Source organism: Lacerta agilis, chromosome 9 (assembly GCF_009819535.1).
Source record: "Lacerta agilis isolate rLacAgi1 chromosome 9, rLacAgi1.pri, whole genome shotgun sequence".
Lineage (NCBI taxonomy): Eukaryota > Metazoa > Chordata > Lepidosauria > Squamata > Lacertidae > Lacerta > Lacerta agilis.
Window position 1 is genome coordinate 68,248,236 of NC_046320.1, and position 14,594 is coordinate 68,262,829.

Here is a 14,594-nt window from a genome sequence, read left to right on the forward strand (position 1 = left end):
CCTATCATCCCTGACCATTGGTTATGTGTTCTGGGCCTGATGGGAGTTGTAGTTCATCAATATCTGGATGGCACCATATTGGCTACTCCTGCATTATGATATCTTAACCGCTTTTCCCTGCCAACCATGAAATAATTCTGCAGTTCAAGCTGTCAGAGGCTTTCAGAGGTTGTATGCACAATGTCCTTTATTCAGGGTGTAAGCTGACAGATTTTAACGTTGGCTGTACAGTATTGTGTTTCTGTTTCTTTCCTAGCAAGGAGAGAAAACTGGATACCGTGCCCTTTTATTTTTCTGAATTCTGTTGGCGTAGGAGAGCTTTCTAATTAAAATCCACAACATGTACCACAACCTCCTGCCCGTGCATATTAAAGCAAGCCATTTGTGATACACCAACAGTCCAAAAGCACAAATGAGGATGTCTGTTACAGTTTTAACAAACACTTCCCTGCCTGGTCACCTGGAGGCAATTCTTACTTGCTGCAGGGAAGTGGCTGTTTAGAAAATGAGCGTAAATGTGCAGGTGGTTGGTGACTAAATATTGGGCATCTAAAGTCGATTGGCTACAGGTGCAGATGTTCATAGCCATTGCTGGTCTGTCTATTCAGAAAGCTCTTTGTATTTAAAATGAAACACAAGCCAGCATAGGTTTCAACCTTGAGCATACATGCAAAATGTCTGAAAATATTGGGAGGTAATTTGTATGTTTTCTCCTAGTTTTGGTTTTTTCCAAGAGCTGGAGAGTGCCTTGATGACTCATCCTTTCTGTTTAACTACAGAAAGTGGGTCAGGGGAGTTAAAGGATGATTATTGGCAACACATCAAAGGCTAACTCTGAGCCACAGAGACCCGAGTGGGACTTTGGCACCGATCCATTTCAGTGCACAGAAAAATACACTAAAGGATTAACAATAAAACATTTCTTTTTTACAGAGTCTCGTGTGTTGAGAGAGGCTGGAGAAACTTGTGCTTTGTCTTGAGAGAGGCTAGGCGAAAGGGGAGATCCCTGCCTATTCAATTTATACAGAGATTTATATCTCATTTCCCTCTCCAACTGGAAGTACTGGCTCACAAAATCAAACCTACACTAGCAATAAGCAATATCAAAAACAGAACAAAGAATTGAAGTGAAACATATAAAAAAATATGAAATCCGGGCACCTGAAGTACTGGCATTTAGGTGGCTGCTTAAAACATATCTGTTCCACCCAGATGAAGTAATCTGATCTGTTGAATTATAATGTAGTCTGCATTTGTTTTATTGCTGGAATTCTATTGTTGACTTTATATTGTTAGTCACCATGATATTTTTGTGTTAATGAAGGTGGTATTGAAACTCTGGCAAATAAATAAATATCAATACAGTAACGAACAGCAGCTTGAACTGTGTCCAGAAATGAATTGGCAAGCAATGCAGTGTGCTCGCTTCCTGATGTGTTAGAAAGGAATTTGGAAGGGGTGAGTTGATAGGCAAATGGAAAAGAAAAAGACAGGGGTACAGAGCATCATATGCTTAATGAAAGCCCAGAGCAGTTCACATGAGTTAATGGGATGCGGGTGGTGCTGTGGGTTAAACCACAGAGCCTAGGACTTGCTGATCAGAAGGTTGGCAGTTTGATTCCCTGCGACTGGGTGAGCTCCTATTGCTCAGTCCCTGCTCCTGCCAACCTAGCAGTTCAAAAGCACGTGAAAGTGCAAGTAGATAAATATGGTAGGTACTGCTCCGGCAGGAAGGTAAATGGCGTTTCTGTGCGCTGCTCTGGTTCGCCAGAAGCGGCTTGGTCATGCTGGCCACATGACCCGGAAGCTGTACGCTGGCTCCCTCGGCCTATAGAGCGAGATGAGCGCCGCAACCCCAGAGTTGTCCGCAACTGGACCATTTAATGGTCAGGGGTCCCTTTACCTTTTACCTTTTAGTTCATACTTTTCAGCCATCATAGCCACGTCTTAGTTTTAGCATGCGCCTAAGCTTCAGTGATTTATTTATTTTTTTTGCTATCACATTTTCAATTTAGCCTGCTTAATTCCAAGTACTAGAAATGCACCTTTCTGCTTTTAAGCAAAAGATTAAGCATGGGTTTGGTTTGGATATGGGAAGGAGGGTCCGGGGTCGGATCCCACTCAGCCATGAAACGTACCTGGGTTACCTTAAGTAGATTTGTCTTGATGTAATGTGCCTTTCAGAGAAATTGAGAGAGGGCACAGGAAGACAGTGTAATGGACACAACACTCATGAGAGTAGAATTTAAAACTAAACATATTGAGCAGGTTTGACTTTGGAAAAGTTCCCTTTACTTTCAGGTTGAGTGTTCTAATTACAAAACTTAATCGAAGTGCCTTCCAAACTGGGGTTCTTTGGAACTTATAAGAGATTGCAGAGAGGATCCTTGCCCCTCAACCACTGCTGGTTTTCATTGTGCAGTGCACAGCTACAGGGAATATTGGGCAAATGCTGGAGGGTGTGCTTTTGTACCACATGATGGGATGGCAAAGACCCATGGATCTGACCAGCACCCTAGGACATGCCCCAGAATCCACTGCAATGTGCAGGGGTCCCATGGCAGATAGCTTGGTGTGGTAAGGTGTTCTCTGTACATAGAAAGTCTTTGCAGTGACCTCACCTCTCTTAGTCCTTCCCCTTTCTTCAAGAAGTAAAAATGACCTACCTTACACAGTTCTTGTGATAATTATATGAAGCACTTGCAAGCCCTGCATAAATTCTGTGGAGTTAATGTAAACTGCTGCCTCAAGGGACTAAGATGCAGTTGCTTCACCAACTTACTTTGCTCTCGTTACCACAGTAAATCTCTGAGTTTCTACCTAATGCCAGACTTAAGTCTTTTGTAAGCCAGATACTTGCCTACATTCTAAGCAATGAGATATGGTCCAGGCGAGGATTACCAACTGTTGTGTTTTGTGTACTCTGGAACCAGCTTAGCATGGGCTGTCTTATCCCATATCTGACTACATGAAAAAGTATTTCAAAATATGTTTGAACATGGGTACAAACTGAGTGTTTCTGAGCACCTGCAGAGTGCATGGTTTTATCCTGGAGGGACAATGTCATGTGGAAACAGCTGATGGGATTTCCAAGTCAAAGAATGTCACATCCAGTTAGCCTAGCGACTCTTTTTTAAAGAACTAAACCCCAATACTTCCCATTTGTTTCTTCTTGTACAGTCTAGCTGATGCCTATTATTGAGTTCTTTGCGAAAATGATTGTGGTGTAATGCATTTTTCCTTCCTGCTCCTCCCTCCCCCTCCGCCTTATGTGAAACCAGAGGCATGATGTCAGGGTATGTGTGTTTTTTCTGTGAAGCGCGCAGGATGCTGCAGCTAGCCAACAGCTGTGTGTATGTTGATAACATTACAAGCATTTCCCCTCAGTTTCTGTATCTGTATGGGAGACGTGTACACAGGGGAGGGAGCCATACTAAGACTTAACTTAAGACATAACTTCTTTTTTTGGTATCCACACCAAACATTTATTTTTTTATTTTTTATTTTTTGGCAAAGTAATAATCATAAATAAATAAGAATAAAAATGTGCACCCCACCCACAAGACCATTCCATTGCAACTATCCATCCTCCCCAAATTCCAACACCTCTTGCAACGGTTTGACCCCTTTTCTATTTTAACAGTACAAATTCTACAAACACCTTCTGTATCTCCTTAAAATAATTTCTCCTGCATATTCCCCATGTGTTAATTTATCATTAAAAACTATATCACACACCTATTTATACCATTCTTCCATTTTATATTCACCTTGCCCCTTCCACTTCCTAGCTATCGTAATTCGGGCAGCTGCCAATGAATTTGTGAGCAAGTCCTTCATAGCCTGCGAACCTTCAACCCCTTCGTAAATTGAGAATAGTGCTACCTCTGGACTTTCGGTCAGCTTTAACCCAGTGATTTCTGTTATCTCCTTAAACACCCTTTGCCAAAAAAAAACCACTGTACACATTTACACCCCCACCACATGTGAACATAATCCCCAGTTTCCTGGCATCCCCTTTACTTTTAAGATTCTGCTGTCAATTTATTTTGCATCATTAGGTGATTTCAGAGAAGCTTTGACTAGCAAACATCTTTGTTGTGATAAAGTGACTTCCATCCTGTTCTCTAAATTGCTTTAAACAATGTTGAGAGGGTGTGTGGGCCCTTTTTGCTTGACATGACAACACCTGCAGCCCCTGGAGCTCGTCTTTATCAATCAGTCCATATTATCAGATGCTGTTGATTACCACCTGATATTTGTCAAGAAGCCCTCTGATATTATTTCTGGGGTTGGCTTGAGTTTCAGCTCCAATCTTATGATCCTAGCCAGATCACTGGAATAGTGTGTGCATGCAGATTCCTTTTCTGAAGTGATCATCCTCCCCCCCCCCACCTCCAAAACATCTGCTTTACCCCTACCTTGAGTAATTTCTACCAAAGGAGACAGTAGATTCTTAAAATGTTATTGCTGAGGGGGCTGTAAGAGCAGGCAGCTGTGTTTTAAAACTGATGTAATTTTAAATCACGTCAGAGCTATGTTAGCTAACTAGCTGGACAAAGAGGGACTTGAGCCACTCTACTCATTTTTATGATTTCTTGGTTCTCAAAGGGAAAGGGAAACTTGCTTGCACCCTTCTTTCGAAACAGTCAATCTCCCAAGTGAAAGTAGGATTTTCTTTCTTTGCTATGGGGAGCATAAAACCATTCTGTGACGTATAGGCTGTCATGTCATAATGCTTTCTGGCATGCTGGAGGACACTTGCAAGGACCACTGGAAAAATCTTAAAAGGTAAACGTAAAGGGACCCCTGACTGTTAGGTGCAGTTGTGTCCGACTCTGGGGTTGTGGCGCTCATCTCGCGTTACTGGCTGAGGGAGCCGGCGTACAGCTTCCAGGTCATGTGGCTACCATGACTAAGCCGCTTCTGGCAAACCAGAGCAACGCACGGAAACGCCGTTTACCTTCCCGCCGGAGCAGTACCTATTTATCTACTTGCACTGCGTGCTTTTGAACTGCTAGGTGGGCAGGAGCTGGGATCGAGCAATGGGTGCTCACCCTGTCGCGGGAATTCGAACCACCGACCTTCTGATCGGCAAGCCCTAGGCTCTGTGGTTTAGACCAGTGTTCCTCAACCTTGGGCCCCCAGATGTTTTTGGCCTACAACTCCCATCATCCATGACCACTGGTCCTGCTAGCTATGGATGATAGGAGTTGTAGGCAAAAAACATCTGGGGACCCAAGGTTGATGAACACTGGTTTAAACCACAGAACCCTGATTCCAGCCCTGCATAACGACAATTAGTTGTTTAAATATAAAGTTGTTTTTAAATATAAAGTCCTTGCTGTCAGATTTCTAGAAACCCGGGATATTTGCAGCCCTGCTAAAATTCTGTATTCGTTTGAAACAGATTTGCTACTAGTTGACACTGTTTAGCAATCCAAACTGTTTGGAGTGTATCCATGTGGTGAAAATGGTAGACCTCTCTCTTTGTGAAGAGTATATTTGGTCGTGGCCTTCGTTCTTTACCGACGTGAATCAGAATCTTCATGCCCACAATCTATACTGATGGTTGCATATGGCAAAGGAAAAATGCAGCTGTTACTAATAACAGTTTCCCCCTGAACATAAGCAAAATAAGGGAACTTTGCCCAGAGAAGTTGGCAACCTACATTTCAACAGTATAGAAGACTACAGTGGAAGGCAAGGGTAGTAGGGAATGAAAACACAAAAACGTGGTTATTCATACTTTGGGTTTGCTCCGTTGGTGTTGAGGATAAGGGTCAAGTGAAAGGCTTCACAGAAATGGTGGTTTTTAAGGAGCATTTCAGAGAAAGAGAGAGAGATGACTCCACCTAGGTGTCTGAGAGAGCAGTTGGAGAAAATTACAGTAGTGGAGAGAGCAGTAGTGGAGAGAGCAGTTGGAGAAAATTACAGTAGTGTTTATCATATGTATGACTTCAGTATACAGTGGTACCTCGGGTTACGTACTTAATTGGTTCCGGGTTGCCGTTCATAACCCGAAAAGTGCGTAATCCGAAAATCGCGCTTTGTGCATGCGCGAACTGCGCAGAATGCTTCTGCACATGCATAGATGGCGCAAAACACTTCTCTGCATGCACAGATTGCACACGCGCTGAAAATCACTTCCGGGTTACCGGAGTACGTAACCCAAAGCGGACGTAACCCGAGATATGACTGTAAATGTTTCACTATCACTATCATTTACAGTAACTTGCTTTATTTATCCTTCATTGCCCATTTATGGTGTAGGCTTTTGGGTTTTTTCATGTTTTTTTAAATGATAATTCCATTCTGGCCCAGACCCAAACATGCAAGGCAAGTGCTATGCACTTTTAAAGCAGGGTAGCTCCAGAATTTCTTAACCGGAATTAAGATTGCCGGAAAAAATATCAACAACCTCAGATATGCTGATGATACTACCTTGATGGCAGAAAGTGAGGAGGAATTAAAGAACCTTTTAATGAGGGTGAAAGAGGAGAGCGCAAAATATGGTCTGAAGCTCAACATCAAAAAAACTAAGATCATGGCCACTGGTCCCATCACCCCCTGGCAAATAGAAGGGGAAGAAATGGAGGCAGTGAGAGATTTCACTTTCTTGGGTTCCATGATCACTGCAGATGGTGACAGCAGTCACGAAATTAGAAGACGCCTGCTTCTTGGGAGAAAAGCAATGACAAACCTAGACAGCATCTTAAAAAGCAGAGACATCACCTTGCCGACAAAGGTCCGTATAGTTAAAGCTATGGTTTTCCCAGTAGTAATGTACGGAAGTGAGAGCTGGACCATAAAGAAGGCTGATCGCCGAAGAATTGATGCTTTTGAATTATGGTGCTGGAGGAGACTCTTGAGAGTCCCATGGACTGCAAGAAGATCAAACCTTTCCATTCTCAAAGAAATCAGCCCTGAATGCTCACTAGACGGACAGATCCTGAAGTTGAGGCTCCAGTACTTTGGCCACCTCATGAGAAGAGAAGACTCCCTAGAAAAGACCCTGATGTTGGGAAAGATGGAGGGCACAAGGAGAAGGGGACGACAGAGGATGAGATGGTTGGACAGTGTTCTCGAAGCTACTAACATGAGTTTGGCCAAACTGCGAGAGGCAGTGAAGGATAGGCGTGCCTGGCGTGCTCTGGTCCATGGGGTCACGAAGAGTCGGACACGACTGAACGACTGAACAACAACAACAACAACAGCTCCAGAAGTCCTTGTCTTGAAAAGCCATATAGCTCTAAATTAAGGAAGGGGAACAAGTTGCCCTCCAGATGATGCTGGGACCAACTCAGCCCTAGTCAGCATGGCTTGTAGTGACTGAGAAATGATGGGGTTTGTAGTTCAACAATATTTGGAGGGCCACAGGTTCCCCATTTCTGCTCTAAGTTATCATATGATGATGATCGGGATTGGAATGCTTGCTCCCCATTTTTGTCTCCGGTCTAAAGTGATTTACATACTTAGTTTCCGCACTGACGCACAACCCACATGTAGTCATACTATCTTTTATAAAACCTTGTGAGAGATCTCTAGGTGATATATAGATAGTTGTGTGGTTTGTTTGTTTTTTACAACTTCTCCATCCCCTCTCCCCAAGTGACAACCAGATTTGCAGTGGGAGTGGTGTTGGAGCAAGGATTTCTTTTTGTGCTAATGCCAGAAACTGGGAAAACTAGTATCTGTTTACGCTAGAATAAAGAATTGGAATTCATGGCCTCAGGGCTGCTATCTTGGGGGATACTATCTTGAAATAACTGTTGTCTACACAAATAAAGAACTCCACATTCTGTTCCAACCTTCCTCAAGCTGTGCTGGCTGTCCAAAATATCTGGAAAGCACTAGGTTATGGGGAGACTGTCTTAATTGCTATCTTGGTCAGTCACCCTTGAATTATTCTTACTTAAACAGTGATTGCTAGTGTGTGCTACCAAGCTCAAGAGATTAAAACCCAAGATCCACACTTTTGTTAGGGAAGCAAGCCAGCATCACAGCCCAGAATCCATTGCATACCTTGAGCATGTTTGCATACATGTAAGAGAGAAATGATTTTTTAAAAAGACATCTCAAAGTTGTAGTCACTGGTTTTCCCCCAACAGAGGCTACTATGCTTTCAGCTGCAGCAGGAAGTAGTCCAGTGGCTGTAGTAGTCCCATATGATGGTATTTTAAAGTTGGAGAAAGCTACATCACCTTTTTTTTTATTTGAAAGGATAGAACCTTTGATACAACAGGTGGGAACTCTAAATGAAAATAATCTTCAGAGAGAGAAAAATACACATCCTAAAATTTGAAAAAGTAATCATTAGGCGATGCAAGGATTCTGGCAGAAAAAACCACTAGATTCTGAACTCTCAGACCTTCATGTGTCAATTTTAGACATTTGTAACATCTGGCTTGCACTGGCTCTACTTTGAACATCTATGAATTAGCTTTCCACACTGCACTTCAAGCACCCAGCAGATCTGTTTCACCCTGTTTCCCAACATATATTGGGGATGAGAGCCCTGGTAATTTGTTGTAGAGGGTCTACTTGTGTTGCTGAGGAACACTGGTCACTTAGCCCCTTCCTGGGATTAGGGCCAACAGAACATAAGAGGAATAATCCTATAATGTGGATTCTTAATTGTTCTTGCTGTCTTGCTTGTACAGTATTTCATTTTTGTTTGCTCCTTGTAACACAGTGGCCTGGACTGAAAGAACTTCGCCAGAGTGGGGCTCATGTTAAGTTTGGATAAATCCTAATTTAGGTTAATCTTTCTAGGTTGACTTGGGTTAGGTTTTAGTTTGATGGAGGGCTCCATTATAGCTCCTGGAGCAGCATTGACTTGAATTAATCATTTTAAAGTGAGACTTCGGGCTGTTTTGTTTGCTACTATTACAGAAAAACAGTACTATTTGCAAACCATAGGTGACTCCCAAGGGCATATATATATACACACACACACTTCTTTCTGTGAAACAAACTAGATATGTGAGCTATTAAATTCCAGAATTTGCAGTTCATAAGTCTGTTGAGAAGCCAGGCACACTGATTACACCTATATATGCAGGCACAGGAGTGACTCTTTGAAGTCATCCTAGATCTCCAAAGACCCAAGAGGCATTTCTCAGGGACTTAACATGCTGGGCAAACAAGTTTTGAAGACATTCCATGGCCAATTTTGTACGTGTGAGACTTGGTGCTTTTAGGGCTCATGCTTCCCTCTTTGGTCCAGAGGATTCTTGACCTAGTTGACTATAAGGGCCAAAATGGATGTGGTGCTGAATGTGTCATTACAAGACATGTCAAGGTGGTTATTTTTCTAAATTTAATATTGGGCACAGGAGGGACCAATCTTCATCCAAGACTGCAGTGTGCAGGGAGGGGAGGCTCAACCTTTTCTTCCCGTACCTTGGTTCTAACAAAAATCACTCCCTTTCTTGCACCATTGCTATTCTTAGGGGAGAAAAGCTGCCTTTGGGAGGGAGCATTTCATTTGGATCTGTGTGTAGATGGAAGGATAAAACCCTCCCCTCCTTGCTCGGCGCATTCTTCATTTATGTATTTAGCACTGCATCTCATTTGGACCTCAAGATCTCCCTGCAGATAGTCAAAGGAGTCTGTAGCTGGGAGGATTTGGGTGGTGTGTTCAGGACTTCTATGACTTCATTCTTGTCTGTGCATCCAGAGGTCGGGAAGGGCCTGGGCTGAAGCAGATAGAAACAGAGTACAGTAACGGAAGCCATTGCAAGTTGTAAGCACAGATGTGCTGCTTTGGCGTTGCAGCGGTTGACCCTGCAGGAAAGTCTCCAAAGAGGAGTAGGTGAATCCTGTGGGGAAAGGCTTATTTCAAAACCAAATGGCCTACGGTGTTATGAAACTTGCCTTGCTGATTGTCATCCTCCTTATCTTATTGAAAGCCAAAAGAAAGCTTTGTTTTGGTGGGGGACTCTTAAGAGTCTGCTTCGGTTCTACATAGTAGGGTGTTGTTGTTGTTGTTAATTGTATTTAGAGGTAGGAGGTTCTGAGTCTTAATAGCTTCCCCGAAAAGCCATCCAATAAGTTCATGGCTAAGGAGAGAATTGAACTGAGGATTTCCTGGGTTGTACCTCATATCTCATTTTCTGCCCTATAAATGTGCTAGTTCTGAATGTTGTAATTCCTGGTACATAACGGAGACGCTACTTCTTATAAAGAACTCTTTTGGCTCCCTTCCAAAAGTGTGACAGGTGTCAGTGCTTAGGTACTTCTGGTGGTGGTTGAAATGCTGGCAATGGAAGCTTGGGTTGTTAATGAAGTCCCATCTGTTTTGTTTCTCTTCCTCACCGCTCAGGCCAACATGGGTTCATGCTTCCTTGTCATCCTGCTCAGCAGCTGCCTGACATTCCTGGGAGCAGCAGCCAACATGACCACAGGTAAAGCATTATGTCATTTTCAGTTTAATCACTGAACATATCAAGGGGGAATGGGCATGACTACCTTCCTATTGCAGACATAACTTTTAGTAAATGTTCAAATTTTTAAAATTTGTTTTAAGTAACCAGCGTTCGAAACTCCCATTGCTCCAGGCTCATTTTGCGACTGGGAATTTCATCAGCGTGAGCAGTTTCTGAGCTCTGGGTGCACTACTGCGCCTAAGATTTCAGATTAAAACTGCAGAGTGGAAGGAAAGGAGGACATTTTTCTGCCTCCCCACTTCCCTGAAAACTGGAGAAGAGACCCTCTTAAAAATACTAGGGGGGTGGGCAGGGGAAGGACTAGACCATGTGAAAAATGAGCATAATATTTTAGCTGCAGTTCATTCGTTTTCAGCTTTGTATTCTTGTTATTTAAAAAGCGCGCCTAGACATTCCAACGTTGCACCCGTAACCTAGGTCTAAGGTGCCATTTAGCTCCTAGCTTTCATATCTTGGTTTCTAACACTGTAAGTAACAAAACTTCCAGCACTGCAGTCTAAGATGATAAATGGGGTGTGCTGGGGTGGGGAGAGTGGCTGTCAAAAATTGGACAGAAACACCTGCCATCCCCTTCCACCAGTTCTTCTCCAGATCCAAGCCTGCATATTTTTTAAGCAGTTGTTGGTTTGGTGTCTTAAGTAAACAAGACTGCTAGAACTTTGGCATCCATCAGAGCAGCTTTCCAAAGATAAGGGGAAAGGGAACTCTATTATGTAGTTCTGTGCAACACTTTATAATAAGGGTAACAGTTCTAGATGCGGAGCGAAAGATACCGGGGGGGAGGGGAGTGTGTGTGTGTTGTTGGGGTTTGTGTGGAGGGATTGAGCAGCCAAAATACTATAGAATGATCCTTGGAAAGTATCCTCCAGTTCCCATAAGGGGCAACGTAGTACTAACAGTTTGCATGCTGTCTTCTGCGAATATTTATTTGGCTCGTAGGGATGCGGGTGGCGCTGTGGGTTAAACCACAGGGCCTAGGGCTTGCTGATCAGAAGGCTGGCAGTTCGAATCCCCACGACGGGGTGAGCTCCCGTTGCTCGGTCCCTGCTCCTGCCCACCTAGCAGTTCGAAAGCACATCAAAATGCAAGTAGATAAATAGGTACCGCTCCGGCGGGAAGGTAAACGGCGTTTCCGTGCGCTGCTCTGGTTCGCCAGAAGCGGCTTAGTCATGCTGGCCACATGACCCGGAAGCTGTACGCCGGCTCCCTTGGCCTATAGAGCGAGATGAGCGCCGCAACCCCAGAGTCATCCGCGACTGGACCTAACGGTCAGGGGTCCCTTTACCTTTTAGGTCTATATTTGTTAATTTTGGATGAAAGAAATCTCATTCTTAAACTGGGAGGCCCTGCTACTCGTGGAGAAAAATCTGGTGCTCGTGTCTGTGTGTGTGTAAGATCTGGGTGTGGGGAGCAACATATCCCGTTAATTTCCCTTTTGTTCTTTTACTTTTAGTGCTCCCTTCGACGGGTTCTTCCTTGCTCACAAGTTCCATGAAAACTGCCAAGACGCAACCAGCTAGCGGGAAGCCCACAAGCCCCACCAGTAGCCATGCTCCTTCTCAAGCAGCGTCTCCTGCTATGGCACCAAACCGTACTACTCCTCCTACAGCCACAGACTTCCTGCCTGCCACGATGGTCAGCTCTCCAGGCACGGAGGCTACAGTTTTGCCGGCAACTGGGCCCACTTCTGGGCCCACCTCCCTCTTGACAAATGCCACACCTTCAGTTCCACACACGACTGCTGCAAATTCAAATCTGGTGACTGTAGAGGCCAACACCACAACAGCAGTAACTACGCCAAAAGCCTTTGACACCTCAAGTACGGAAGAGCTTTGCTATATTTCATTTGTGCTCCCATATATATATTATGAGCGGTAGCTTATGTGTGTTTAGCAGCTTCTGTGAGTAGTGTGTGGCTTGTTCAGTTACTCTCTATTTCTAGTCTGGGTGTGTTTTTTTCTAGTGTCATGTCAGCTTATTCACTTAGGGTCACTGCTTTATGGCATGCTAAAATGTGAAGGGAACACACTGGGGAGCTTGCTTTAGGTAAAAAAATTAGACTAGATAATGGGTCCAGTCCTCTGATTCTTTCAACTTTGTTGTGTGGTCCACAGTTAGTGTAAACTGCTCCAGACTACTTGGTGGGTTAATGCTAAATATCTTTTGAGATTGGGACTGTCTTTTAATGACTTAAAAGTTGTCCCTTCACAATTAGGGCTGGACTATACCTGGTTTTCAATATTGTGATATATCAGCAGCTAAACGTCACGATATACCAATATATCATGATGTCCAGAATAAGGATGGAGCGATGTAGAGACACTGGCTGGCTTCACGGTGTTTCCTGGCTCCTGCTCTTCTGATTCGCTGCAGGAGGTGGGAGAGCTGAGCCAGCAGGGTTAACGGGCTGCCGGAATCAAGAGAAGCAACTGGCTGGCTTCACGCTTTTCCCCACACCGATTTTTGCATAGCACACACATACACACATCATGATTCCCAATATATTGCCAGATCAAAAATTATGAAATGGACATCACGATATGGACTTCAAACTAGTTTTGAACAATATATTGATATATCGCCCAGCAATATTGATACTCTAGATCAGTTAGTTCAAACTGAATGCTTTAAAAAATACTCCGTTCTCAATATCATTTTGCAAATTCTTGCACTTACTATACCTGATTTGCTAATCCAGAATACAACTCCTGCTTTGCTCTCACTAACATGAACTAAATGGCCGCCATCAAAGTGAAGCTTTCCCTGTTGTCTATAGAATGCCCAGTAGTTCACAGGTACATGCTTGTCAGTGCTGCCTTCATCCATGATTTTGTGCCATGGTGACACTGAAAAGTGCTGGATCTGATTATTTAATCTAATCTAATTTAATTGTTTTACAGTACAATTCACAGAGATACAGGTGACACCTGTGATTTGATGGTGGTTGGGGTGTGTGTGGACCCATGTAAAAACTATGCCAATGCAAGAGAATCAGTTTTAATTCTACCGAATTGGACTTCTACTCAGATTCCATGGAAAAGGCAAGAGCCCCACATTCACAACTGGCTAAAGAAACCCCAGGCTCAGTCCCCAGTTAGCCATGACTCACTTAGAATCCTGGCTCAGTCGCTCACTCACATACTCTGACACAAGAAAAAAGCCATCTCGCCAAATCTGATGAGAAGCATATGCCAAATTGCATCACTCCCCTTCCCTCCCCCCCAAAATCTATACCCTCAGCAAGAGAAAAAGAACTTTTGGTCCAAGATTGATGGTGAATCATGAGGACAAGGAAAGCACAGGGGAGGCAGGGGGGAGACAAGAAAGAGACGCGATGTGGGAAAAAGACAGACATAGAAGGCCCTTTTAAATCTTAGCCAAAGTGCGGGAGGAGGGAGAGAAGCACAGCATCTTCCTCCATGGTGGTAACAAATGGGGGTTGTGCCAGGCCAGCAGTTCTTATCAACAAAGCAGATCTCTCTCTCTCTCTCTCTTCTCTCCCACCATCCAATTGTTTTTGTCCACCCAGAGTTCTCTTCATCCCCTACCCTTGTCAACCTCCTTCAGATTTTCTTGCCTATCTAGGCTTCTCCTGGAGTTGAGAAGTCAACTTTCTCATTTGCAGGCAGACACACACACCCCTTCTTCTCCTGCGCATCTGGGTTTCTCCATCCTTGAAGGAGGGCGAAAGGAGAATGTAATTATGGGATGGCGGCTAGCGGGAGGAAAAGGCAGGCAGGTAAACAAACAGCTATCAGGCAAAGTCCCTGCCTGAGGCAAATGGTTACCTGGTGGTGGCTCCCTCACCCCTCCTGATTCGCCTCCTTCAAGAAAAGGGAGAAAACAGCCTGCTGCCAGCACAAGGCAGGCAAGTGTGTGGGGAAGACCCCATCTGATCTGATGCCTCCCCAAACATTCAGGCCAGCAGAAGCTGTGAAGGTGCACAAATAGGTGGGAATCCCACATGCCTCCAGTTCTCCTATAAATCTTTCTTATTTTTCAAAAGCGACTGTAGGCCAGCACAACTCTTCTGGGCTAAGGAAGCAACCCTACTAACGTTGGGTGGGCAGCATAAGCTGTGCATGTGGGCAAACAGCCCTGCACTGAGCTGGTACTCCGCTCCAGGAAAGCTAGCAGGAAATG

The 14,594-nt window shown here is 44.1% G+C and overlaps 1 protein-coding gene across 2 annotated transcripts in view; it reads left to right on the forward strand.

Annotated features, from left to right (window-relative positions):
• The window catches only part of PTPRA (protein tyrosine phosphatase receptor type A), a 78,743-nt gene that overhangs the window by 21,761 nt on the left and 42,388 nt on the right, over window positions 1–14,594 (forward strand). For both annotated transcript variants that reach the window (XM_033160995.1, XM_033160996.1), the window contains exons 2-3: window positions 10,328–10,409; window positions 11,905–12,270. In XM_033160995.1, coding sequence (XP_033016886.1) covers window positions 10,328–10,409; window positions 11,905–12,270 — 448 coding nt within the window. The remainder of the gene's footprint in view (window positions 1–10,327; window positions 10,410–11,904; window positions 12,271–14,594) is intronic.